The following is a 26,006-nucleotide window of genomic DNA, read 5'->3' as shown; positions in this document are numbered from 1 at the left end:
CCCTATTCTCCTATTTAAAACTTCTTTAACCCCAATCTCCCCTTCCCCTCCTGAGTTGCCCTTTATCCCTTGTCGGGCAACCACATCTCCCCTCTCCATTTGGATTTGCGAATTCACTCGCAAACGTCAACTGATTTTGTAGTGACCGTGACTCCTCCCCACCCAGCCCCCCCCAGAAAAGATTTCAATTTTCATAAGTCACTCTTTTAATTCCCTCCTTATTCCCTCTATTCCATTTGCCTCCCCTATTAATTCTTGTCTATACTCTATATATTTTCCTCTAAATACGGATACATTCATGTATGCACACTATATATATACACACATATACCCCTTTACACACATACATATAGATCGTGGTCATTTTTACTCTTATTACATGTCTTCATCTCTCTGCTTGTTTTGTAGTTGTTCTGCAAATTTCCTTGCTTCCTCTGGATCCAAGAATAGTCTGTTTTGTTGCCCTGGAATAATTATTTTAAGTACCGCTGGGTACCTTAACATAAATTTATATCCTTTTTTCCATAAGATCGTTTTCGCTGTATTGAACTCCTTCCTCTTCTTCAGGAGTTCAAAACTTGTGTGTCTTTTTAGTTCGCAGTCTTTTGTACTCTCGTTACACGTCTTCATCTCTCAGTCTATTTTGTAATTGTTCTGCAAATTTTCGTGCTTCCTCCGGATCCGAGAATAGTCTGTTTTGCTGTCCTGGAATAAATATTTTCAATACCGCTGGATGCTTTAGTATAAATTTATACCCTTTCTTCCATAAAATCGCCTTTGCTGTATTGAACTCCTTTCTCTTCTTCAGGAGTTCAAAACTTATATCTGGATAAATAAAGATTTTTCGCCCTTTGTACTCCAGTGGCTTGTTGTCCTCTCTTACTTTCTCCATTGTTTTCTCCAGTACCTTTTCTCTTGTAGTATATCTTAGGAATTTTACTAAAATAGATCTTGGCTTTTGTTGTGGTTGTGGTTTAAAGGCTAATGCTCTATGCGCCCTTTCTATTTCCATTTCTTGCTGTAGTTCTGGACATCCTAAGATCCTGGGGATCCAATCTTTTATAAACTCTCTCATATTCTTGCCTTCTTCATCTTCCTTAAGGCCCACTATCTTTATGTTATTTCTTCTGTTATAATTTTCCATTATATCTATTTTCTGAGCTAACAGCTCTTGTGTCTCTTTAACTTTTTTATTAGATTCCTCTAATTTCTTTTTTAAGTCCTCTACCTCCATTTCTACTGCTGCTTCTCGTTCTTGCACCTTGTCCATTCTTTTTCCTATTTCTGATATGGTCATATCTATTTTATTCACTTTCTCTTCTGTACTGTTTATTCTTCTTCTTAAATCACTAAATTCTTGTGCTTGCCATTCTTTAAATGAATCCATGTATTCTTTAATAAGAGAAAGTATATCCATTGTCTTCCATTTCACTGTACTCTTCCTCTTCTTCTTCCTCTGGGTTGGCCATCTGTTGTTTCTTTGTTGTCTTTTTCTTCTCTTCTTTCTTGTTTTCGTTGTCTTCTATGTTCTCCTCTTGCTGCTGCTGTTCTGTAGCTTTCATTGCCGGCTGTGGAGATCGACTCCCCAGCTGGTCGCCCCTCCCGTTGGTGTGTTTTTTTTCATGCGCATCGCCCATGTGCGGTTGCGCACTTTTACTCGGCTCAGCGAGCCATTTTTGTAGTCCACTTTCTACTGACCTGAGGGAGCGGGTTTCTCTCTCCACCGCGGGCCTCTTCGAACAGGTAAGGCCTTCTCCTTCTTCTTCCGTTGTCTTCTCTTCCTCTCTTCTTACCGTTGGTTTCGATTTTTCTTTTTTCGTCGCCATCTTCTTTCCACCTTTATATTCACTTTACTTTAATTTTTATTGTTGTGCCTTTGTGCTTTCCTTTATTTTTTTCGACTTTTCTGGAGAGGGCTGGAGTTCACCGTCTGGCCACTACTCCATCAAGTGACTCCCCCGACTGCTTAAAGAAATCTCTTGGTGCCTGCCACATTGACCACCGCCAGTGGGTTGATCTTGCCTCCAACTGTGCATCTTGGCGCCTCACAGTTCAGCGGGCAGCAACCTCCTTTGAAGACCGCAGAACCCACCTCACTGACAAAAGACAAAGGAGGAAAAACCCAACACCCAACCCCAACCCACCAATTTTCCCTTGCAACTGCTGCAACCGTGCCTGCCTGTCCCGCATCAGACTTGTCAGTCACCAACGAGCCTGCAGCAGACGTGGACGTACCCCTCCACAAATCTTCGTCCGCGAAGCCAAGCCAAAGAAAGAAAGAAAAGAACATTGGGGTACTCTGGCCACCTGAAAGCGGCTCGGGAGATCAGATCGGGGGTGTTCTTGTCTGATTCTCTTTGAAGCCCCACCTTGAACTCAAAGTACTTTAAGAACAGAGATATCATGAAATTCGGTGTTTTGCTGCAACATCATGGGGCAAACATTCCTATTGTAACCATCTTACAACATTGCTATATAAAATAATAGTGCATGAAGAGCAAGGCAGTGTCTTTGGTTCATGGATGGTGTGAGCAGTTTTTGAATTCAATTACTGTGGTTACAATCGCATAGTTAACTATTATTTTGGGTGTTCATATTACATATGAATTACATATCTACGCTGGAGCACATCCTAACTGATAGGGGCAACTCTGAGGGAATCCAGACACTTGAGTCAAGAGCCCAGCCAGCCTGGGTGAGCTTGCTGAGGGAAATTCATTTCTTTTTGCCAGAATCGTCATTTTTTTTGCTCCATTGCGAAGGGGCATGAATACAAGCCTTTCAATCAGTTGGAGGGCCTGCCCTGTACATGTTGAGCAGGGTCGGGGCGACAGGGAGGCTCCTGCCTGTGGTGCTGAGAACTCCCTCATCACCATGCTCGGGTTTCCGTCTGCCACGAACCTGGTTCAACAACTTGCTGGGAGTGACTGTGAGCTCCGCAATGCCAGCAGTCGTGGATTACTGCGGCGCTATCACATGAAGTGCCAGGCCATTGGGAACTGCTCGAGGTCCCTTCCCGCTCTGGCCAAGGGAGTTGCAGGCCCTGCGCCACTTAGCCGTGGAAATGGAATAACAGAGGTTCGTGCTTCAAACTGGCGAGAAGCCGAGCGCAAGCTATGGGGCGAGGATGCAAACATTTCGGTGCCGCCGCCATTTTATGAGGCTCCTCAAAAGGCCTGAGCGCTCCGGCCTGGGGTTGGCCACGTTAACGCGTCCTCGGCCGCGCCGTCTGAGGGCCCGAGCCCTGCACGCTGATTGGTTCTCGCGACAAACGGCTCGCGGAAGCGCGACGCAAGCGGCGAGGGGCAGACGGGCAGGTTAAAAACTCCGGTGGTGAGTGAACGGGCGGAAGACGAGGGGCCCGGTGGTGAGGGGAACGGGGGGGGCCCCGGGGGTGGTGAGGGGGACGGGGGGGCCCCGGGGGTGGTGAGGAGAACGGGGTGGTGAGGGGGACGGGGGGGGCCCCGGGGGTGGTGAGGGGGACGGGGGGGGCCCCGGGGGTGGTGAGGGGGACGGGGGGGCCCCGGGGGTGGTGAGGGGGACGGGGGGCCCCGGGGGTGGTGAGGGGGACGGGGGGACCCCGGGGGTGGTGAGGGGGACGGGGGGGCCCCGGGGGCGGTGAGGGGGACGGGGGGGCCCCGGGGGCGGTGAGGGGGACGGGGGGGCCCCGGGGGCGGTGAGGGGGACGGGGGGGCCCCGGGGGCGGTGAGGGGGACGGGGGGGCCCCGGGGGCGGTGAGGGGGACGGGGGGGCCCCGGGGGCGGTGAGGGGGACGGGGGGGCCCCGGGGGCGGTGAGGGGGACGGGGGGCCCCGGGGGCGGTGAGGGGGACGGGGGGGCCCCGGGGGCGGTGAGGGGGACGGGGGGGCCCCGGGGGCGGTGAGGGGGACGGGGGGGCCCCGGGGGCGGTGAGGGGGACGGGGGGGCCCCGGGGGCGGTGAGGGGGACGGGGGGGCCCCGGGGGCGGTGAGGGGGACGGGGGGGCCCCGGGGGCGGTGAGGGGGACGGGGGGCCCGGGGGCGGTGAGGGGGACGGGGGGGCCGGGTCGGTGAGGGGGGCCCCGGGGGCGGTGAGGGGGGCCCCGGGGGCGGTGAGGGGGGCCCCGGGGGCGGTGAGGGGGGCCCCGGGGGCGGTGAGGGGGGCCCCGGGGGCGGTGAGGGGGGGCCCCGGGGCTGGTGAGGGGGGCCCGGGGGTATGTGGACCAGGTGGGTGGAGGTGAGGGGCTATGTGGACCAGGGGACTGGAGTTGAAGTGTGTGGATGAGGGGTGAAGAGGTGAGGTTGACAAGGGGACAGGAGGTCAGGGGGTGTGTGGATCAGGAGACTGAATGTGAGGGGGGTGTATGGATGCTGGGTTTGGAGGTGAGGGGGTGTGTGATCGAGGGGTCTGGAGGTGAGGGTGTGTGTGGTCGAGGGGTCTGGAGGTGACGGTGTGTGTGAATGAGGGGCACAGAGGTGAGGGGATTAGGGGGTGATGTTGGATGGGGGTGAGGGGATGGAAATTTGAAGGTGGGCAGAGAAAAGGGTCTGAAGATGAGATAGTGGGCAGGAATAGTACTGGAGGTGAAAGGGTGGGTGGGGAAATCTTGAAGAGGGATGGACACCCAATTCATCCCAAGATGGGCAAATATAAATGCATTTCTATCCTTGAAGCATGTAGGATTTTAATTTGTCTACAATACTGAGAGATACCAGATAATTATTACAGGAAATGGAGTTTCAATTGATTTGAGTTTAGTTAAACATCTGTATTTTTTGTTTAATAAATATTCTGTAACAATGACTGGAAAAACTGAAATTAAAAAAATCATCTGGTTCAGGGTAGTAAATCTAATGCAGGCACTCATATTTGTTTCTGGATACATCCTGCACCCAGAAGGACTGATACACCAGAAGTGGCATTCCATACAGTGGGACACAAGCAGATTGGAGTAGTCCTCAAAGTCCTTAGTATAAATTACAGCCCTCATGAATTCATACTTAATCTAGTCGGACATGGTTGAGGAACTCATTAAAAATCAATGTTCCCATTCAGCTAAGGATTCAGCACTTAGAACATAGAATAGTATAGGAAAAGGCCCTAAATATGTACGAATCAGTTTAAAAATCTGTCACTTGTTCCTGATAGATAGACCTCCATCCACTTCATACTAATGTATGTGTTTAGATGTCTCTTAAAAGCTGCAACTGTATCCAGCACTACTGGTAGCCCATTCCAGTCATCTACCACGCTTTGTGTTGTTACTAGCCCAGAGGACCACAAAACCCAGCAGCAATATATATTCACCAAGACAAATGGTTACTTAAACAAAAGTTGCTTTTAATGATCTTTAAGCATGAAAACAGAATCACACTTTAACTTATCACTATTAACTAACCTAACTTAACCCCCTTCTAATTCTAAGCGCACGTGTATGTAATGTGTGGGTATGTTCAGAAAAGTTCTTTGATTCACAGTCCAATCTCACTTTTCATTCCTCCAAGTTTACTGGTTGCAGGCAATTCTTATACTGTGCACAGAATTGAACATTTATGAAGTTCACCAAGCTTTGGTGCTTTAAAAGTAAATGGTTACTGCTCAGGAAGGTTCTTCTCGGTTTACAGAGAGATTTGTTGTTCCTGGACACCCACAACTGATTCCTTTTAGTCAGCCACTTCAGTGTCTTGCTGAAGAAACTTGCCCCATTAGGTCACCACAGAGTTCTTTTCTGTTTCCCTAATTTCAAGTGAAACATTAGGCAGCCAGTCCTCTCTTATTGCATGAACCACAATGGCTTTGACCAGGCTGAATTAAACACTCAACCTGTCTTGAAAATGGGGTTTTTCCACAAGCTTGCCAGCTTGTCCTGTTCCAGTCCCAGCTGTTGCTGCTAACTGTAAAACTACAGAACTGATCTCTCTCTCTCAGAGAAAAGCCTGTTTGACTCCCTCTCTTCTTGCAAAACCACATGACCCTCTTAGAACAGCAAGCAGCACTTCCAGACATCCTGTAGCTCCGAACCAAATCCTCTGAGTTCTTTCATCGGTTGCTTTTCAAAACAACAATTCATTAACGAAGTCTCTTGGGCACTCTCCAAAGCTTTTACAAAAGCTCTTGGAGCAGCCTGTTTAGCTTGAGCAGAGCTCCAGTATTTTAGATAAGGTCTGTTTTGAAATGTTTGTATGTGACCTACACTAAAAACCTGCCACAATTTATCTCCCAAAATCATGTCTATAATTTGTCACAGTGTAAAATATTTACCCTGAACATTTCCTTGAAATTTCCTCTCCTCTCTTTAAATGCATTTCTTCTAGTCTAATGATGCCTTTGCCCTGGTGAAAAGATTCTGACTGTCCAGCCTAACAATGTCTATCATGATTTTATATTCCTCTATCAGGTTTCCCCTCGACCTGCTAGACGCCAGAGAAAACAACTGAAGTTTTCTCAAGTTGTCCAATCTCTCCCCATAATTCAGCCTCTAAACCAAGCAACATCCTCCACATCCTTCCTGTAATGCAGTGACCACATGATTGGCTTGATAGCACACCTTAGAGCAAATTGGCCATGCTCTGAAGGACATAACTTCTGACTGGCTGTTTGACAGGTGGGATGAAACCAAGGCGAGGAGTAAAATGAGTTGACTTTGTTGTCAGCAGTCTGCTGGTGGAGACAAAGTCTTGTTACATAGAACGTCTGGCATTATGTACCATTCCTATCAAAATTGGATGGCCCAAAAATAAATATGGCAGCTCAAAATTGGGCATCTACATCGTGTTCTGGGCTATTAGCAACAGTAGAAATCTACATGATCATCATCTTTAACCCCAGTTTCGCATACTGTCATTTTAAGACATGATAAATTCTAATTCAATGAACAGTGCAGAAGAACTTGCTGGGATCATGTAGAAATGAGGTGCTAACCTGGTGAAGCCAATAATACAGTATTCTTTCTTCTTTGGCTTGGCTTCGCGGACGAAGATTTATGGAGGGGTAATGTCCACGTCAGCTGCAGGCTCGTTTGTGGCTGACGAGTCCTTTGCGGGACAGGCAGACATGGTTGCAGCAGTTGCAAGGGAAAATTGGTTGGTTGGAGTTGGGTGTTGGGTTTTTCCTCCTTTGTCTTTTGTCAGTGAGGTGGGCTCTGCGGTCTTCTTCAAAGGAGGTCGCTGCCTGCCGAACTGTGAGGCGCCAAGATGCACGGTTTGAGGCGAGATCAGCCCACTGGCGGTGGTCAATGTGGCAGGCACCAGGAGATTTCTTTAAGGCAGTCCTTGTACCTCTTCTTTGGTGCACCTCTATCTCAGTGGCCAGTGGAGAGCTCGCCATATAACACGATCTTGGGAAGGCGATCGTCCTCCATTCTGGAGACGTGACCTACCCAGCGCAGTTTGATCTTCAGCAGCATGGATTCGATGCTGTCGGCCTCTGCCATCTCGAGTACTTCGATGTTGGAGATGAAGTCGCTCCAATGGAAGTTGAGGATGGAGGGGAGACAACGCTGGTGGAAGCGCTCTAGGAGCCGTAGGTGATGCCGGTAGAGGACCCATGATTTGGAGCCAAACAGGAGTGTGGGTATGACAACGGCTCTGTATACGCTAATCTTTGTGAGGTTTTTCAGTTGGTTGTTTTTCCAGGCACTTTTATGTAGTCTTCCAAAGGCGCTATTTGCCTTGACGAGTCTGTTGTCTATCTCGTTGTCGATCCTTGCATCCGATGAAATGGTGCAGCCGAGATAGGTAAACTGGTTGACTGTTTTGAGTTTTGTATGCCCGATGGAGATGTGGGGGGGGGGGCTGGTGGTCATGGTGGGGAGCTGGCTGATGGAGGATCTCAGTTTTATTCAGGCTGACTTCCAGGCCAATCATTTTGGCAGTTTCCGCAAAACAGGACGTCAAACGCTGAAGAGCTGGCTCTGAATGGGCAACTAAAGCGGCATCGTCTGCAAAGAGTAGTTCACGGACAAGTTGCTCTTGTGTCTTGGTGTGAGCTTGCAAGCGCCTCAGATTGAAGAGACTGCCATCCATGCGGTACCAGATGTAAACAGCATCTTCATTGTTGAGGTCTTTCATGGCTTGTTTCAGCATGATGCTGAAGAAGATTGAAAAGAGGGTTGGTGCGAGAATGCAGCCTTGCTTCACGCCATTATTAATGGAGAAGGGTTCAGAGAGGTCATTGCTGTATCTGACCCGACCTTGTTGGTTTTCATGCAGTTGGATAACCATGTTGAGGAACTTTGGGGGACATTCGAGGCGCTCTAGTATTTGCCAAGGCTAAACATCAAACATGGCATGCAACAGGCAAACTGTAGAATATTTCAAGGTTATGTATACATGGATGATGAGGGACAGTTCAACAACTCATGGAATGTAAAAACTCCAAGTGCAGGTGCAAGTTGTATGCAGGCTAAAACATTCATAACCACATTATGTTGGAACTGTCAAATGGATAGTGCATCTTGACTTGCTTCTGTGATCTCCTTGGAGTGAAACATAAAAGTCTGAATATGCTGTGATTGTAGTGAAAGCACAAACTTGCTGGAAGAACTTAGCAGATTTTACAGCGTCCGTAAGAGGTAAAGATATATAAGAATTGCTTTGGGCATTGAAGAAGAGCTCAGGCCTGAAATGTTTGTTATATATCTTTACCTCCCATGGCGGTTGTGAGACCTGCTGAGTTCCTCGAGCATTTTTGTGTTTTTACTTATGCGATCTCCATTATCACAAAAGCCTGTTTTCAGCCAAATTTCATTTATACCATGTCATAATCATAATGACTTTATTGTCTTACACTAAACAATGTACATGCAAACTGAAATTCTTACTTGCTTCAGCCAAAGGGGTGCTTTGAGAAATAATTTTAACAGTCCTGGATAAAGAAAAGGCCATGGGACTAATCAACATTCTCATTGTAGAAATGAACCAGTTAAGTTTTCCATTACAATTACCATACTAGCATCTAGCCAACAATGTACCTTGCATTTCAACTGTGTGATAATCATGACGAGCCCAATCTCAATTTACTTTCACTCATTGACAAAATGATAGAATGCATTAACAATAATATAGACAAGTGGTATTTATTCCCAGTAACCTGCTCACCAATGACTAGTTTAGGTTAAGACCACTCAGATCCTGATTTCATTAAAGCCTTAGTCCAAAGATGTAAATTATACATGTCAGGTGACAATAGCTAGTATAAAATGAAAAATGCTGGAGAGAGTCGGGCAGCATTTGTGCAGAAAGAAACTGTAATGTTTTAGGTTGATGACCTTTAATCAAAATGAGGAAAAGTTACAAAAATGACATTTTAAATTGCAGAGGAAAGGGATGGATTAAGAAAACAAAAGGAATGGAAGGGTAGAAATCAAGAGAAGGAAGAGATCACAGTACTGATATGGGTTGAAGATTGGCAGTGAGATTGAGATAATCTTAGGAAGAGATATTAATAGGATTGAAATGACCACGGAGAAGAGAGAGAAAAAAATATTGCTGAAACTGAGATCAGATCATTACAATTGCTGAAAATCTGAACTGAAAGAAAATGCTGGCAATACCCAGCAGGTATTGCAGGCAGCATCAGTGGAGAGAGAAAAGAGGACATTGTAGATCGATGAAATTTTATCAGAATGGCCTTTTCTGATTAAAAAATTGGAAAGGCTGGGTATCTAAATGGTTTTGAATTTGATGTGGAGTCTTCATGGTTGTAACATGTCTTGTTGGAAAGTTGGGTGATATTTCTTGAACATCTGTTGGGCTTTGTTGGACTGAACAGAGTTGTTCTACAAAGCAGTAACTCAAACTGCCTTTGTGACTGGTTGTGTCATTGTGGAAGAATTGATTGTGGTGACTGTTTGCAATGCCTGATATGATACCTGACATATTGCACTAGGTATGTCTGTGATTGAGTAACAGCTGTTTTCTCTTGTTTTACTTAGTGCATCTGGAGTTGTAACTGGCTGCAGACACTTATGCATTGTTTTCATTGTATACTACAAATCACTGAAGAAACAGAGACCATTTCCTTTTACATTTGCCTGTACTTAGAATATTGCTAGAATGTCATTAATTGTATGAGGTAGCTCTTGTAAGCTTTGTAACACCTACCCTTCAATCTTCTACGTCAGTGGGGACTGATTCTCTCCTTGGTACCAAGAAAATAAGGCTGATCGAACTGTATTAGAGTTGGATGATTGTTGTATAGCAGAAATCGACAGTCTGGCTTCAAAAAGTCCACTTAAAGTTTTTTGGAAATGGAAAAAAATTCCAAATGTTGAAGCCATACAAGAAAAAAGTTGGGGTTGATGGACAGTTATTCAACTTCAGTTCCTCAGAGCTAAATCTTCAGCAAGTTGCAACTAATGTTCACACCAAAAACTGTGTGACAATCTAACAGCCTACCTCTGACGTTCAATGGCATTATTATCGCTGAATCACCATTGACCAGAAACTCGTCTGGATTAGCCAATTTTTTAAAAAATTAAATTTAGGCATACAGCATGGAAACAGGCCATTTCGGCCCTCGCATCTGTGCCACCTAATTTACACCCAATTAATCTACACCCTAGGTATGTTTTGACTGGTGGGAGAATCTGGACCCCCCCCCCCCACCGGAGAAAACTCACACAGGCAAGGGGAGTACATACAAACTCCTTATGGACAGTGCAGGATTTGAACCCAGGTCCCATCACTGGCACTATAAAGGCATTGCGCTAACCGATGCGCCAACTGTGCCATCCTGTGGTTGCCATCGCACTACACAAATCCCTAGAACATCTGGACAGCCTAGATGCATTTTTATTGACTACAGTTCACCATTTAACACCATCATCCTCTCAAAACTGATCAGCAAACTCCAAGACTTGGAACTCAATACCCCACTGTGTTATTGGATCATAGATTTCCTCACTTCCAGACCACAATCTCCCATCAGTACCAGAGCACCACAGGTTTGTTTAATTGCTTCAGTGCTAGGCTTGCTTCTAAACATTTGATCACCTTTGGAGTCTATAGTGCTAATGAAAGTCAAAGAAGCCATTATGAGACTGAAAAACAAGAAAAAAAACAGTAAGAGACATCGCATAAATCTTAGGATTACCAAAATCAACACTTTGGAACATCAATAAGAAGAAAAAGCATACTGATGAGCTCAGTAATTGAAATGACCACGGAGAAGAGAGAGAAAAAAATACCCGCACTTCTAATGACAGAAGAATTCTCATCATAATGAAGAAACATTCCCAGACATATCCATCAGATAAGAAACGCTCTTCAGAAAGCAGGAGTATTTGATATGTCAATGACTACTATCTGCAGAAGACTCAAGAACAAAAATATAAAGGCTACACTGAAAGATGCAAACCATGGCAAAGGTGGTCTGCTTTGGATCTTGGGCACTTCCTTTATGCTTCCACACTTTGTTCTTGCCATCACTCTGATACAGGTTAATCTTAGTCTCATCTGACAACAAACCATTTTTTAAGAACTAAAGCACATTACAGCACAGAAACAGGCCCCTTCAGTGCTTCTAGTCTGCCAAACCCATTTTTTTTGCTTAGTCCCACTGTCCTGCACCCAGTCCATAGCCCTCTGTACCTATTCGATCAATGTACTTGTCTAGATTCTTCTTAAATTTTAAAATTGAGCCAGCATTCACCACTTCAGCTGGCAGCTCATTTCACCCTCCCACTACTCTCTGAAGAAGTTCCCTCTAAACTTTTCACTTTGAACCCATGTCCTCTGGTTTGTATCTCACCTATCCTCAGTGAAAAAAAAGCCTACCTACATTTACTCTGTCTATCCTCTTCTTAATTTTAAATACCTCTATCAAATCTGACCTCATTCTTCTACGCTCCAGGGAATAAAGTACTAACTTGTTTAATCTTTCTCTGTAACTCAGTTCCTGAAGTCTGGGCAACATCCTAGTAAATATTCTTTGCATTCTTTCTATCTTATTGATATATTTCCTGTAGTTAGGTGACCAAAGCTGCACATAATACTCCAAATCTGGCCTCATCAAATGTCTTATACAACTTTACCATAAGATCCCAGCTACTCCACTCAATACTTTGATTTATGAAGGCCAATGTTCCAAAAGTTCTCTTTACAACCCTATCCATCTGTGATGCCACTTTCAAAGAATTATGTATCTGCATTCCCAGATCCCTCTGTTCTACCACAGACCTCAGTGCCCTACCATTTACTATGTATGTCTTTCCAAAAGACAACACCTCACACTTGTTTGCATTAAATTCCATCTGCCATTTTTCAGCCCATTTTTCCAGCTGGTCCAGATCCCTCTAAGAGCTTTGAAAACCTTCCTCGCTGCCCAAAACGCCTCCAATCTTAGTGTCATCTGCAAACTTGCTGATCCAATTTACCACATTATCATGCAGATCATTGATATAGATGACAAACAACAATGGTCCCAGCACCGATCCCTGAGGCACACCACTAGTACAGGCCTCCAGTCTGAGAAGAAATCATCCATCACTACTCTCTGGCTCCTCACATCCAGACATTGTCAAATTCAGTTCACTACTTCACTGTGAATACCTTGCGTCTGAACTTTCCTGACTAACCTCTCATGTGGGATCTTGTCATAGGCATTACTAAAATTCAGGTAGACAACATCCACAACATTTCCTTTTGTCATCTTTCCTGGTAACTGCCACGAAAAACACTATATATGGATTGGTTAAACAAGACCTACCACGAACAAAACCACGTTGAATATCCCTAACCAGTCCCTGGCCACCCAAATAATTGTATATCCGATCTCTTTAACCCTCTTCCAATAATTTACCTACTACTGACGTCAGGCTCACCGGCCTATAATTTTCAGGGTTACTTTTGGAGCCTCTTAAACAACGGAACCACATGTGCAATCTTCTGTGCCTAAGGACATTTTAAATATTACTGCCAAAGCTCCTGCAATGTGTACACTAGCTTTCCTCAAAGTCGGAGGGAATATTTTGTCAGGCCCAGGGGATTTCTCCACCCTTATTTGCTTTAAAACAGCAAACACCTCTTCCTACATTGTCTGCCAAAGCAACCTCATGTCTTTGAGCCATCATGTTTTATTTCTTGAGGTTTTTCTTGCATTTTTATACATGGAGCAAGTACCTCATTGTTATACATCTCTCAGTTCGTCTGAACCAGATCTTCAATATCCCTTGAAACAAAGGTTACCTTTGCCTGCTAACCTTGCTTTAATCCTGACAGGAACATACAAAGTATACTCTCAAAATTTCACCCAACACATCCTTTCCTGAAAACAATTTAGCTCAATCAATGCATTCTAGATTCTTTCTCATTTCCTCAAAATTGGCCTTTCTCCAATTTAGAATCTTAACCCGAGACCCAGACCCATCTTTCTCTATAATTAACTTGAAACTAACAGCATTATGATCACTGAACCCAAAATACTCCCCTACACATACATCTGTCGCCTGTCATATCTCATTCCGCAATAGGATATCCAGTATTGCACTCTCTCTAGTTGGTACATTTATATATTGATTTAGAAACCTTTCCTAAACACATTTGACAAACTCAAAGCCATCCAGCCCTTTTATAATATGAGAGTTCCAGTTAATATGTGGAAAGTTAAAATCTACTATCACAACCTTATGTTACTGCAGCTGTCTGCTATCTCTCTACAGATTTGCTCCTCTAATTCTCTTCTCCATCAAAACCCTGTCTTGGGTTATACCAAGTGAATTTTGTCATACAAAGTCCCATTCTCAAAGGGGGACTGCAGAAGCACAGGTTGGACACACACCCTGGAAATCAGCAGTGCTGGCATCCAAAACAGAGCAGCTCAGCTTCCTGCCTTTTCACTGGAGTTGCCGGGTGAACACACTGACAGTTTGTTCCTCAGCGTGCTGGATGGTTTAGCTGCTGCAGCGCATCTTCGGCACATCTGTTTGGAGGAGAGGAGTGGAAACAGTGGGCTCGCTCCCACTGGCTTCAGCATGCGGCTCTCATGCTCCACACAGCTGTTCACTCTCCCACCTCACTGCTCCAGTGCTCAACACAGTCAGTCACTGTCACTGGTCAGAAATAAAACTGTCCATGGTCCATAGCAGGTAACATACTGAATTTCCTCAAACACCTCACAACATATAGCTACTGGCGAGCCTTGTTCATAATTGCATCAGCATGGAGGCTCTAGGACAGATCCTCGGTGATGTTGACACCCAGGAATTTGAAGTTCTTGACCTTCTCCACTACTGAGCCCTTGATGAGGACTGGGTCGTGTTCCCCTGAGTTCCTCCTGTAGTCCACAATCATCTCCTTAGTTTTGCTAATGTTGAATGCAAGGTTGTTGGTGTGACACCACTCAGCGAGCTGATCTATCTCCCTCCTATATGCTTCCTCATCGCCGTTTGTCATTCTGCTGACAACTGTGGTGTCATCGGCAAATTTATAGATAGCATTGGAATTGTGCGTGGCCACGCAGTCATGACTGTATAACGAGTAGAGAAGTGGACTAAACGTGTATCCTTGAGGTGTGCCTGTTCGGATAATCAGTGTGGTCTTCAGATGAGGAAGTCAAGGATCCAGTTGCACAGTGACATACGGAGGCCCAGAGTTTGTAGCTTCTTGATCAGCACTGAGGGAATAATGGTGTTGAAGGCTGATCTATAGTCTATGAAGAGCAGCTGTATGTATGAATTGCTGTTTTTGAGGTGTTTCATTGGCACAACTCTGGTCCTAATGTTGAAAAATGACAACTACAAACTCCAAAGGTGATCAAATGTTTAGAAGCAAGCCTAGCTCTCTTATACCTGTACCATTGAAGCAATTAAACATACCTAGGTAATCACAAACACACGTGAAATCAAATGTCCCAAACATTATGAGCCCTGAAATGGGGAACTGTGTGTACAAAGGGCTGTAAGTTCTGCATGGTCAAACCAAAATGTAAACAAATAATCTGGAATGTGCACTTTAATTACATGTGAATTGCTTGATTACAAATTTAAAATGGGAGCACAGGATTAAATAAAGGAAAAAGTGTGTTTGTCCCAATTCCCAAACATTATGGAGGGCTCTGTACATCAAGCATCTTATTATGGAGGGCCCTGTACATCAAGCATCATATTATGGAGGGCTCTGTACATCAAACATCTTATTATGGAGGGCCTTGTACATCAAGCATCTTATTATGGAGGGCCCAGTATATCAAGCATCTTATTATGGAGGGCCCTGTACATCAAGCATCTTATTATGGAGGGCCCTGTACATCAAGCATCTTATTATGGAGGGCCCAGTACATCAAGCATCTTATTATGGAGGGCCCTGTACATCAAGCATCTTATTATGGAGGGCCCAGTACATCAAGCATCTTATTATGGAGGGCCCTGTACATCAAGCATCTTATTATGGAGGGCCCAGTACATCAAGCATCTTATTATGGAGGGCCCTGTACATCAAGCATCTTATTATGGAGGGCTATGTACATTAAGCATCTTGCCACATCCTTCCTTTTGATCATATCTCCTATGATCTCTATCAATTTGTGAGTCAAGAATTCCCAAGGATAAACCTATGGTGTCTCTAATCAGTCCCCGCGTATCCAAATGCTGGTCGATCGTGTCCTTCAGAATAATCTCCAGTATCGTTAGGTTCACTACTTGCATTAACACAGCTTGGCCTTTGCTGTCCTTCTTTAAGCAAATGTAATCCCAATATCATGAACCAGGGTAATGAAAAATTGTCTAATGTTACCTTTACTCCGCCATGCTGGGCCATCATGTAGCGACCTCCACCTCAATGTGTTCCCACCTTTCTTGTTTACTTTTCGCTCTAACCCTTTCCCACTGCTCAATGGTGCTTCCCTCCACCTCTTGGCCTCCTCCCAGTATAAAGGGTCCTGGTCGATCGAGTCCCTCCAGTCTCTCTTTATAAACTCCTGCGCTTCTGAGCGATACCACTGCAGGAAGCCATCGTTCGCCGGTAAATCTACAGTCGTGAAAGATGGTTCACTCCTGCAATTTACTATTTTATTGCTTTCTCTGTACTTGTACATTCCGACCCATAGATGGAGTCACGGAAGGAAAAGCATGCCAAGTCCGCCCTCTGTGTGTGACCACTCATTTATTTGATTTAGAGGTTGTTCAGCAAAAATATATGCTGACTTTTCTTGAATTTTAAAAAATTCTATAAATTCTGGTCAGATCTTTCACCATATTAGTTCAAAACCGATTACTTTTGCTGATAAAGTTGAGGCGTTTGTTTGTCCGCGTCGATTAACTGGTCATTCCGAGCATTCATTCCGAAGGCAAACAGATCGGCGCAATTCATTCCGTGACTTGGCGATCAACAAGGTATGGACTTGCCATAACATCTGGTCCCCGAAGTTTACTTGCACGCCGTTTGCAGAGGCTGGGGAGACGGGTCAGCAAAGTCTGTCTCACCAAGTGGGGCAGCTGGAACCCGAAGGGAGCACGATCCACTGGGCACTGTAAGACTGAAAATCCGGGGACTTGATTGTATTCCAACCTCACAGAAATTCTAGGTTTAAAGGAACGCCGGCCTGGGCTACCTTTAGCCCATTCATGGAGACGAAGCCGTTGCTGCTCTCCAGTTTCAGATAAATTTTGCAGCAGATGCTGGAAAACTAGTGTTAACCACATCTTCCTTCCTCTAGCCCCCCCCCACCCCTTTTCCTTAATTCCATGTGCCACTGCCTAATATCTAGGTGCATCTTCCTGAGCTCCCTACCTCCTAGACTTTCCCCCCCCCCCCACCTCATTTCTTTCCCCTCTCACCTGCAAGCTTATGCCCTTCCCTCACTCTTTTATTTGGACTCCTTTCTTACCATTCCTGATGAAGGGTTACGGTCGGAAAAGCTGACCAGGCCTGAATTAACCATTAAGCAGAATAAGCAGGTGTTTAGCGGCACCATAGAGTTTTTTCAGAGCTAGATTTACCATAGTCCAGCTGGACTAGGGTCCCCCAATAAATGGAAAATATATATAGTCGTGTGGTCTGGCCTAGAAGGAAATTGAATTTTTCATCTATTATTTCACATTCAGCGCTTATTGTCTTAATGTCAATTATACAATGGAAGGGTCAAGGGTTGCTGGGCTGTGCTTAGGGCATCAGTTGGCCTTATTCCGGCTCTGATGCTGACTGTCTATTGCCTTCCAAAGATGGTGCCAGACCTGCAGAGTTCCACCAGAATTTTATGTGTTGATTAATTTCGCAGCCCTGGAATTCTTTTTACCCTCAAATTACATAAAATACAGTAATAGAATAGGATCATCATTATGTTAATTCATTGTATGAAGTAATTTAAGACATCTGTTTATTTCTCATTGCATCCATAAAACGTTTGAGAAGCCGTTACACATGGCCTCACCCCTCAATGTCCCATGACCATAGGTACTTTGCAGTTGCAGCACCCACCTCTGTAAGAAAGCACTTTCTTGTCCATATTTCTTAGCACTGATAGACTAAAAGTTTTGGGGCAGACCAAGGTATGTTTTTCAATGAGTTGGTGATCTTCTCATAGCAGTCTTTGTACCAACCTTCAAACTGCCCTTAGAGCAAAGTCTGACAGACTTTGTTGTTTAACTATGTTATGTTTCTGCTTAGGGTGAAACAACATAGACCTCAACATCCTTTTCCCAATCTTGGGCAGTCATACAGTACCCTAGAAAGTGAATGGCCATCCCATCAGCACCTCGGTCACTTAAGAGGCTCCAGTTGCATATGAATGATCCAATACAGAAGGCTTTTCTTACCACCAGCCAAGCAAAATCTTAGTGAGTTTTTAGTGTTTTGATGATGAGGGATTCTGCCCAATGACATAGACAGGCTGCTTGGGGAACCTTCTCAGAGGTTCCATCATCTCTTTCTCCTGTCAGGCTTCCTTGCTTGTGATCAAATGAGTTTTTCTGCAAAATATCTCTACGAGAGACAGATGATCTGATTACATGGAACAATAAGGCCAGTCCTATCTTTCACAAGATTGGGTGCTGGTAGAACTTCAAATCGTAAATGGCACTTTGTGTACACAGGTACACAGTTTGCTGCAGCCATAATCAAAGGTGCCCATTAGGATGAGGACTGCATTGGGTGAATTTTTCTTCTTTGACAGTAAATGAACAGTTGGCAAAGAACAACATTCCTTGAGGCCTGATTAAAAGCCAAATACATCATATATTCTGATTCCCTTTATTTTACTGGTCGCATACTTTTTCTCAAAGAACTCTGATAGATGAGAAACATGATTTTCTTTTTCTCAACTCGTGCAACACTGCTCAGTACTTTTTTAAAATTTAGAGCAACAGCTCAGAAACAGGTCCTTCTGTCCTTTTCAGGGTATTCTGTTATTACATTCCTCATTATAGAATCCTGCAATTTTCCTCAAAGATATTAGGCTAACGGGTAATTTTCAATGTCTTTCTCCCACCTTTACTTAATAGTGAGGTCACTTTTTATATCCTCCAATTCACAGAAACAATTCCACAATCTAGCATAACCTGAACATAGACCATCTCTATAGAAACACAATTTCGAAACATTAGAATGTAGCCCATCAGTTTCCTGAGGTTTATCAGCTTTTGGTCTTATCAACTTCAAATTTCACCCTTCATACAAACACCAAATACTTTCCTTCTGGATACATCTAACTTTCTTTGAACGTTGCTTTCTGTGAACCCTTTCGGGTGTATTTTACGGATTTTGAGTTGCTGATCATGAAAACACCTTAAATATCCTATCACACACAGTTATTTAAATATATCCTATTTTTGTGATTTCCTGCTTTATTTTAAGTCCACTAGTATATTGCCCACAAAACAAGCTGTTTGGTCAGTCCAAGCTTGCCTGGTGTCATGCACTCAATGAAGGTGCTATGCAAATGTTTTCTTTGGCCTGAGCATGCTTAGTCAGGATAGATACAGACAGGCAGCTCACATTTAGAGATGTTGTGCATTATATTGATATGGATTGAAGGCAGGTTAATACACATGTTCTTCAGGCAATAGCAGAGTCAGGTCAGTATACTTAACAATAGCATTTATTGTCTTCAGGAAGATTCAATACAGCAGAAATGTCTCATTGATGTTGCAACAACTGCAATACATTCAGTTACATTTGTGGCTAGTATATGTTTAAGGCTCAAGACGCAACATGACTGCACTTACTAAGAGTCTATGAGCTTTATTTCACTTGTAAAATTGGTGACTAAGACAAACCTTGGGCTGCTCACATTTGTTGTGAAACATGCAGTCAACCTGAGAGTTTGGTACATTATGTAATTAGACATGCTAAATTCAATAAAAATTAATTTATTGTTTCTCCAACTTCCTATATGATACAGCAAATCTGAAATTATCTTTGTTTTCAGCTTGAAGTTGTCTATATAATCTTCAATTTCTTTTCAGGATACAAACCATTTGGGGAAAAACCCCATTGTCCAGTGAGTGAGCTGAACCAAAGATAAGTAGGTTGTTGTTTCTTACAACAAAAATGAATAGAGACTTAAAATTCTGGAAGGAATCTGCAACTATGATCCTGCTTGCAGGAATTCAAAGGCACAATCTGACGAAAAGCACTACCAATATGCAAATCACGCAGTCACCAGAAGAGAGGAACAGACATCAGTCATGCTCAGACAAGTCAATGTATGATTATGCCTTGCTTTTGTTACAACGGAATATGAGAAGCACATTTTTTCCTAATGCTTATGTGTTCCCAGGAGGTCAGATCAGCCCAGCTGATTTTTCCAGTGAATGGATTCAATTGTTCCATCCTTTTTGTCAGCCACCCAACTTTATTCTGGATACAGTTAAGCAAACTGCTCAGAAACTTCCAATGTTTGCAATGGACTGGAGAAAACTGGGATCTCAAATATCTAGTGAGGTAGCTTTCCGCATTTGTGCCATTAGGGAAACATTTGAAGAGTCAGGGATACTCCTTGTGAAGCCAAATAGACAGGATAAAGATTTAAATAACCAGGGGATCATTCAGCTTCCACAACTCAATCAATCCAAACTTGCCAGTTGGAGGCCACTTGTGCAGGAAAATGCAATGAATTTTATAAAGCTGTGCAAAATGTTGGACTGTTTACCAAATATTTGGGCATTGAAAGAGTGGAGTAATTGGTTGACCCCTACTTACGCAAGGCGAAAGAGATTTGATACTGCATTCTTTATTTGTTGTTTGGAAGAAATTCCTTTCACAGAGAATAATGGTCATGAAATAATCTTTCACAGTTGGATGCCCCCTATTGAGGCAATCAAGGGCCACCAATCTGAAAAATTCTTCCTTCCTCCCCCACAATGGTATGAGATAGGCAGACTTTGCCGATTTCTCCATCTCCAAGATTTGCAGCAATTTAGTCAAGATCGTACTGTGGAAGGTAGCATGCGATGGCTTGCAGTTCGTCTGGTTGCATCTGATGGTTTTGCCATGCTGTTGCCTGGAGATGAACTTTATCCAGAAGATGTAGACTTCACAGGAGAAACAGAAATAAACCTCTCTTCCTCCAAATCTTTGAAAGAATTACGGCTGGAGGTTACCAGACTGCATCGTATAGAAATCCGAAATCTAATTGATTATAATCTGTATATGAATATTGAACCCCGATATAAACATGTCCATCCATTGATGATAAAAAATCATCTCAATAGTGATCTCTGAAATATTTGACAAGGAAGCAGAAAAAAATAAAATACCAGTTTTTTTTCTTTAAATCAATCTGCTTAATTTTGAATTTTTTTTCCCATAAGCAAATACACACTCAACAAGGTTTGCAGGAAGTTGAAATTACTAAACCTGTTTGAATTTTCTAGCAACTTCTAGGGTCCATAAAATAGGGTACATTTGGAGAAGGAGACAAATTTCCTCAGAATATCAAAAGCCAAAAAAGCATCCAAATGAGAATACTGGGAAGGCAGAAAGTGCATAAAAACTTTGTTGATCTTATGCATATTTTCTCTAGACAGTGTTAGAAGTAGGATGTGTCCTGCTGCTTTGCAAAAGACTGCAAAGGGTTGCAAATATTCAGCCTGATGGCTTGCGTGGCCAGGCAAACCTTAACCAAGCCAGTAAACCTCCATCAGCCTGATATCCCAGATCAGGTGATGAGCAAAAACGATGTCTGAGGAAAGGGGGACCTGATTATGTGATTGGTTCACAATTTCCAGTTTTGCAATTTGCAGAGGAATAATGTGTAGCTTAATGATGATAGGGTAATGCTTGTCACATGGGAGAAGACTGCTTTTTTTGATTGGTTAACTCAGATTGCACTGGGCTATACAAACCCATTCATTTGTATGTTAGAAGAGCTTCTTGATCCTCTATGGAGGTGATGGACCTTTCACAGGCCTGTGTAACAAATAAAGGGAATTGGCTGAAGAAAAGACTGAGTCTTCATTCCTCAAGGAGAGTAAACTTGATTGAGACCTCACTCCAGATGCTGATCCTCCACAAATTTGGCAAGCCAGCCAGGATTCCAATACTTTGGTGAGACTGTGGAAGGTGGCTGTTGAACTGTGAGCTTCCTATGGTAGATAACTGGCCAATTTAGGATAAGGTAAGCAGACACCTTTTTCATAAATTTGTGAAGGAGGCTCCTGACAGTTCAGGATGTGGTCTCGTGTGAATGATTGACTCCTGTGGGTGAGAGTATAACTGAGAATTTAAAAATCAGGAGTTGGACTGAGAGACGTACATAAAAATGTAATGGGTTTTAAGTATTGAAGGTGGGATAATTTGTGATGTGAAATAAGTGAAGAATAATATATTAAGTGAAGAATAAAAGGGAAAAGTTTTATAAGAAAATTAGGTGAGCAATGAGCTGTAGGCCGCCACTGGACTGGCCCCACCAGGGTGAACACTGAACTAACCCAGGGGGTGAATTTTGGGCTGAGCCCACCACTGAACTAGCCTTAAAAAAGGGGCAAATCATGGGCTGCACAGAAGTTGTGAGCAAGGAGGTTGAATTTTTTTTAAAAAAGAGAAGTTGACAGGAGAAAAAAGGAAAAGAGTAAATGGCAAATAGTAAATCTAGAGTTTAAGGGGCCTCACGGAATCAATTGTAGGTTTGGAGGTGATGAAATGAGAATTGTTGAAGCTTATGGGAATGAAGAATACTCCGAACAAAGGACCAGTAACCCCTGCTGAACACATGAGACACTGGTTCCAAACTAAGCAATGAAATGTGGAAATAAATAAGAACCTTTCCAACAGTCTATACTCTATATTCTATTACGAGCTCCCGTTTTAGTAAAATGGGATTATCACTGTAATGGATAGTATAGACAGGAGGAACTGAATGGTCACAGTTAACATTTAACATTTCACTCAAGCACCATGACAACACAAGTCACAGCCCAGCAACAATTCAATACATTGGAAAATCTTAGGGAACTAACTGAAGGTCTCTTGGAGAGATTGCTTAATTTTGAGTGTGACTAACAGTGAAGGTCACTTGAGAGACTGGTGCCAGGGTCTTGGAAGCTTTGTGGAGGCTGCCCAGTTTGAGTCTCACCTACAAAAGGACCAAGAGTGTTATGACCACAGCTCATATGAATGGATATTTCTTCAAAGACAATGCAAAGAGAATTCTGCTTTACATTAACCCTGTATACACCTTTAGTAAACCCTGAGCCGTGAACTTCACCCCCCAACCTTAGCGGCAGGGTGCCAATACTATTGAACAATGCAAGGACATTCTGGGTAGGGCAATATATTACAGTACAGAGAATGTTACTGCATGTATCAGTACAGCCTGCACCAAAGTCCTGCCCATGATAGAACCCAATGATATAAGAAAAGTGTAACCTTCCCTCCCCAGACTCTTAGAAGAGAAAGCACTTAACACACTTCCAATATATATGTAATAATGGCAGTGGACAACATATGAGCATGTCCATTTAGTAACACGGGTCCTTTGAAATAGGAAGCAATACAAACGTGGGGGAAACCATAGATATGATAGGAGAGGAGAATGTATCAGTGAACCAGACATATCCAGATGGTGTACTTCTAAGTTGATGAGTTCCAGTTGACATATTAGGAGTCTGGCTCTACAGCGAGCAAGCATACTGATTCCTGCCAAGAAATTGGTCAGGATGTTGTGCACTAGTATATTTTATGGCGGTGTAGCAAACTGCTACAAAGAAACACACACACTCACAGTGTGGGAGGTTAAGCTTTGAGATTTATTGAGGCTGGAAAGTCTCCTTTTATACAGTTGGAGTTCTCGCTGTTTGTTTGGTTGGCTGACATCAGCTACATGAAAATAGCGGGTGGGGACATTCTTGCATGTGAATACCCTTCTTCCCCAGCCTGTTATTGATCTGTTAGCTGGGCAGCGTGGCCAATTTTAGAGCTGTTGATCTTATACTACTCCAGCTTTCAACCGTGCTGGTTCACTATGTTAAGGGACGTGTTACAATGTGTTATGCTGCTGTTTACTACCACGCATGCTGCACGATGTGCCGGTTTGATCTCCGCGGTGGTGTGCCGCCACAATGGTAAGATTAGCACCAATCCCAGAGATGGAGGAAAACTTGGTGCCCGAGTTGTAATGGAAGAAGAGGGAAATGGCTCAATTCCACAACATAGTGTAGCGACTGCTGCGGCAGCGCTACGAAATGAAGAGACGTCCACACACTATGAGGGTGAACCAAAAACTGACTTTACTATTTTAATTCACTGTGTTGCCCCATGGGGAATGTCTGCTTCTGGAAGTGCGTCGCTGCGTCACTCCTCGGCCGGCATTGCACCACACAGAAGCTGGGGTTCCCTTAGCTCACATGTGGCATCAACTGCAGGTTTCTTCTCGGAAGTGAAGGAGGGCCTGCGTCATCTTAAGATGGCCGACTGTTGCAGTGATTTGGCCCATCCACCTGCATGGTCACTCAGCCTGCTACAATAGAAGCATTTCATTGGAAAATCTTATTGATTTCAACAGCTACTCAGAAAAATCACAAATTGGCCATTTTGAAGCAAGAAATGGCAAAAGTGTAGTGGCCTGCGCCTCAGTCTGACACAGGAAATAGCCGTCAAGCGTGGCGACCGGACCTAATTGGGCTATGAACTCCCTTGGCATCCTGTTAGGCATCCACACTGCACCCAAGGAGGACCTCGAGGCATCCTCTGCCGAGTTAGTCTATGGTGCACCTCTTGTTTTACTGGGCGAATTCATGATGCCCCCTGAAGACTTGGGGAGACCCGGTGACCACATTGTCCCGACTACACGAGCACCTAGGCATCCTGGCCCCTGCTAAACCTAGACCCCATGGTGAACCCTGCACTTGAATTTACAGTCAATAAAGTTCTTTGGGACACATGTTTGTTTGGCATGGGCTACCTCTATAGCGGCCTTACAAGGGGCTATACCGTGTCCTCAGACAAAACAGCTCCACCAGTGTTTTGGACATTGGCGGCAGGGAAGAGACTTTCACACTTAACTGGTTGAAACTACCCTACTTGACTTTGACCAGCCCATCACTCACCCAACCCTACGGCACAGGGGTTGGCCTCCTAAAAACTGCCCCAATCACTGGTTCTGGGGAGGGGTGAGGCTTGTGTATGGCCCGCAGCTCAGGCCAACACAGGAAATGGCCGTCGAATGCGGTGACTAGCAAAACATCGAGCAGGCTGAAACACTGTTTCCATAGGCCGCTGACAGAGCAGTGAAACTGGGCACTCACCGCTGGTGGATCGCAGGGGGCCCAATCAGGGCTTGGGCATCTGAGGTAACCAATCGCCAAGCTGACTATCAAAGGCCGAGCTGCCACTGAATAAACGGTGTCGAATATACTCTACTGGTTTGTGTGTCTTCTGCCGTTTCGAGAAACAACCTTGGGGCTATAACCCAGAGCTATAAACTACCTGTTGCCATAGCAACCTCACTACAATAGACTATTTCTGGCAAAGCAGGGTGGACTTTAGGTTGCACTAAACTTGACAGGTGATGTATGTGTCACTCTGACATCGAACTCTGAGGATATCACAACAAATTCATCAGTGCCCTGAAGATTAGAGATGTGTTTGGCCCTTCTAAAAGCACAGGAAATATATATCAGGATGTCTCACTGATCAGTTAGGACCCTGGAAGCTATGCCTGATCCCCATAAACAGTAGACTTGAGCATAGCTGTTTGTGGTGCACCATAGCATTAAAATGTACAAGAGCCATGTTGGCCTACTGGCTAGGAACAATATGGACTTTCAGTCAGCAGATCTAGTTGATAATATTTTTCAGTTGAATCTTTCTCAGAAAGGATACATTGGATAGATTATTGAAAATACGTCCAGTACTTCGCGATAAGATTAAAAAGACTTGGGAATTGGAACTTGCAAGACCCTTATTGGAGGATCTTTCGGACAAGATTCTTAAACTGGTGGATACATCTTCAATATATGCCCAACATTCATAAATCCAATTCAAAGTGGTGGATTATGTTCACATGTCCAAAGATAAACTGGCTTGTACCTTTTCTAATATCAACCCTACTTGTGACAGATGCAAATCTGATATTGCGATATTGTTACAAATGTTTTGGTTTTGTCTATCCTTAGAAATCTATTGGAAATAAGTTTTAATATCTTTTCCTCTGTATTTCAGGTGGAGCTGTGGCCCAAACCAATAACGACTCTTTTTGGGGTTATTGAACCAGACATAGGAGATTTTTTTTTCTGTGCCTGCGCAATGGGTTGTGGCCTCCTCTACATTATTGGCTAGAAGAGTCGTCTTATTCAAATGAAAAGACTCTAGACCTCTAACAGTGTTTCAATGGTTCTCATATTATGTCCTGTTCAATTTCAGAAAAAATTAGATATAACAGTATTTAATTAATTGGTGAAATTTGAAGATGAATGGCGACCTTTTATGTCTTATTTTTATTTGATGTAAATGTTTTTTAATGTGATTAGATGTACTCACTCTTCCAGATGAGATATAGTCGTACCTTTGTTCTTTGATTCACGGTATGAATCAAAAGCTACAAAATATATGTAACCCTCAGGATAAACTGCTCAGAATTTTTTTGTTAGATTTT

General features: G+C 43.8%; 2 protein-coding genes and 1 long non-coding RNA gene across 6 annotated transcripts in view; 2 read left to right on the top strand and 1 right to left on the bottom strand.

Moving 5' to 3' along the window:
- Nucleotides 1-2,814: 2,814 nt before the first annotated feature.
- Nucleotides 2,815-20,688, top strand: nudt19 (nudix (nucleoside diphosphate linked moiety X)-type motif 19). 4 transcript variants are annotated; one of them, XM_069884787.1, is made up of 2 exons: nucleotides 2,815-3,078; nucleotides 19,378-20,688. In XM_069884787.1, the coding sequence occupies exon 2, from the start codon at nucleotides 19,463-19,465 to the stop codon at nucleotides 20,633-20,635; it is 1,173 nt and encodes a 390-aa protein (XP_069740888.1). In that variant the 5' UTR covers nucleotides 2,815-3,078; nucleotides 19,378-19,462; the 3' UTR covers nucleotides 20,636-20,688. The 4 variants fall into 4 exon arrangements, with proteins under 4 accessions (XP_069740888.1, XP_069740886.1, XP_069740889.1 ...); XM_069884785.1 differs by lacking the exon at nucleotides 2,815-3,078 and adding an exon at nucleotides 3,252-3,333; XM_069884788.1 differs by lacking the exon at nucleotides 2,815-3,078 and adding an exon at nucleotides 8,824-8,899.
- The window catches only part of cstf1 (cleavage stimulation factor, 3' pre-RNA, subunit 1), a 59,701-nt gene continuing 36,964 nt past the window's right edge, over nucleotides 3,270-26,006 (top strand). Inside the window, exon 1 of the mRNA XM_069884783.1 lies at nucleotides 3,270-3,333. The gene's annotated coding sequence lies outside the window, so the exon portion shown is untranslated. The remainder of the gene's footprint in view (nucleotides 3,334-26,006) is intronic.
- Nucleotides 23,618-24,863, bottom strand: LOC138736007 (uncharacterized). The gene is made up of 2 exons (XR_011340055.1): nucleotides 24,658-24,863; nucleotides 23,618-23,870 (listed from the first exon to the last, which is right to left on the bottom strand). It is a non-coding gene; the product is annotated as an uncharacterized lncRNA (long non-coding RNA).

This window comes from Narcine bancroftii, chromosome 6, assembly GCF_036971445.1.
Source record: "Narcine bancroftii isolate sNarBan1 chromosome 6, sNarBan1.hap1, whole genome shotgun sequence".
In the NCBI taxonomy this organism is placed as follows: Eukaryota; Metazoa; Chordata; class Chondrichthyes; order Torpediniformes; family Narcinidae; genus Narcine; species Narcine bancroftii.
The sequence above is the reverse complement of the archived record's forward strand: the minus strand, read 5'-3'. Positions and strand labels throughout refer to the sequence as shown.

What these genes read in the sequence shown, in the direction of transcription:
- nudt19 (XM_069884787.1), top strand. Translation starts at nt 19,463, where the DNA reads ATGAATAGAGACTTAAAATTCTGGAAGGAATCTGCAACTATGATCCTG.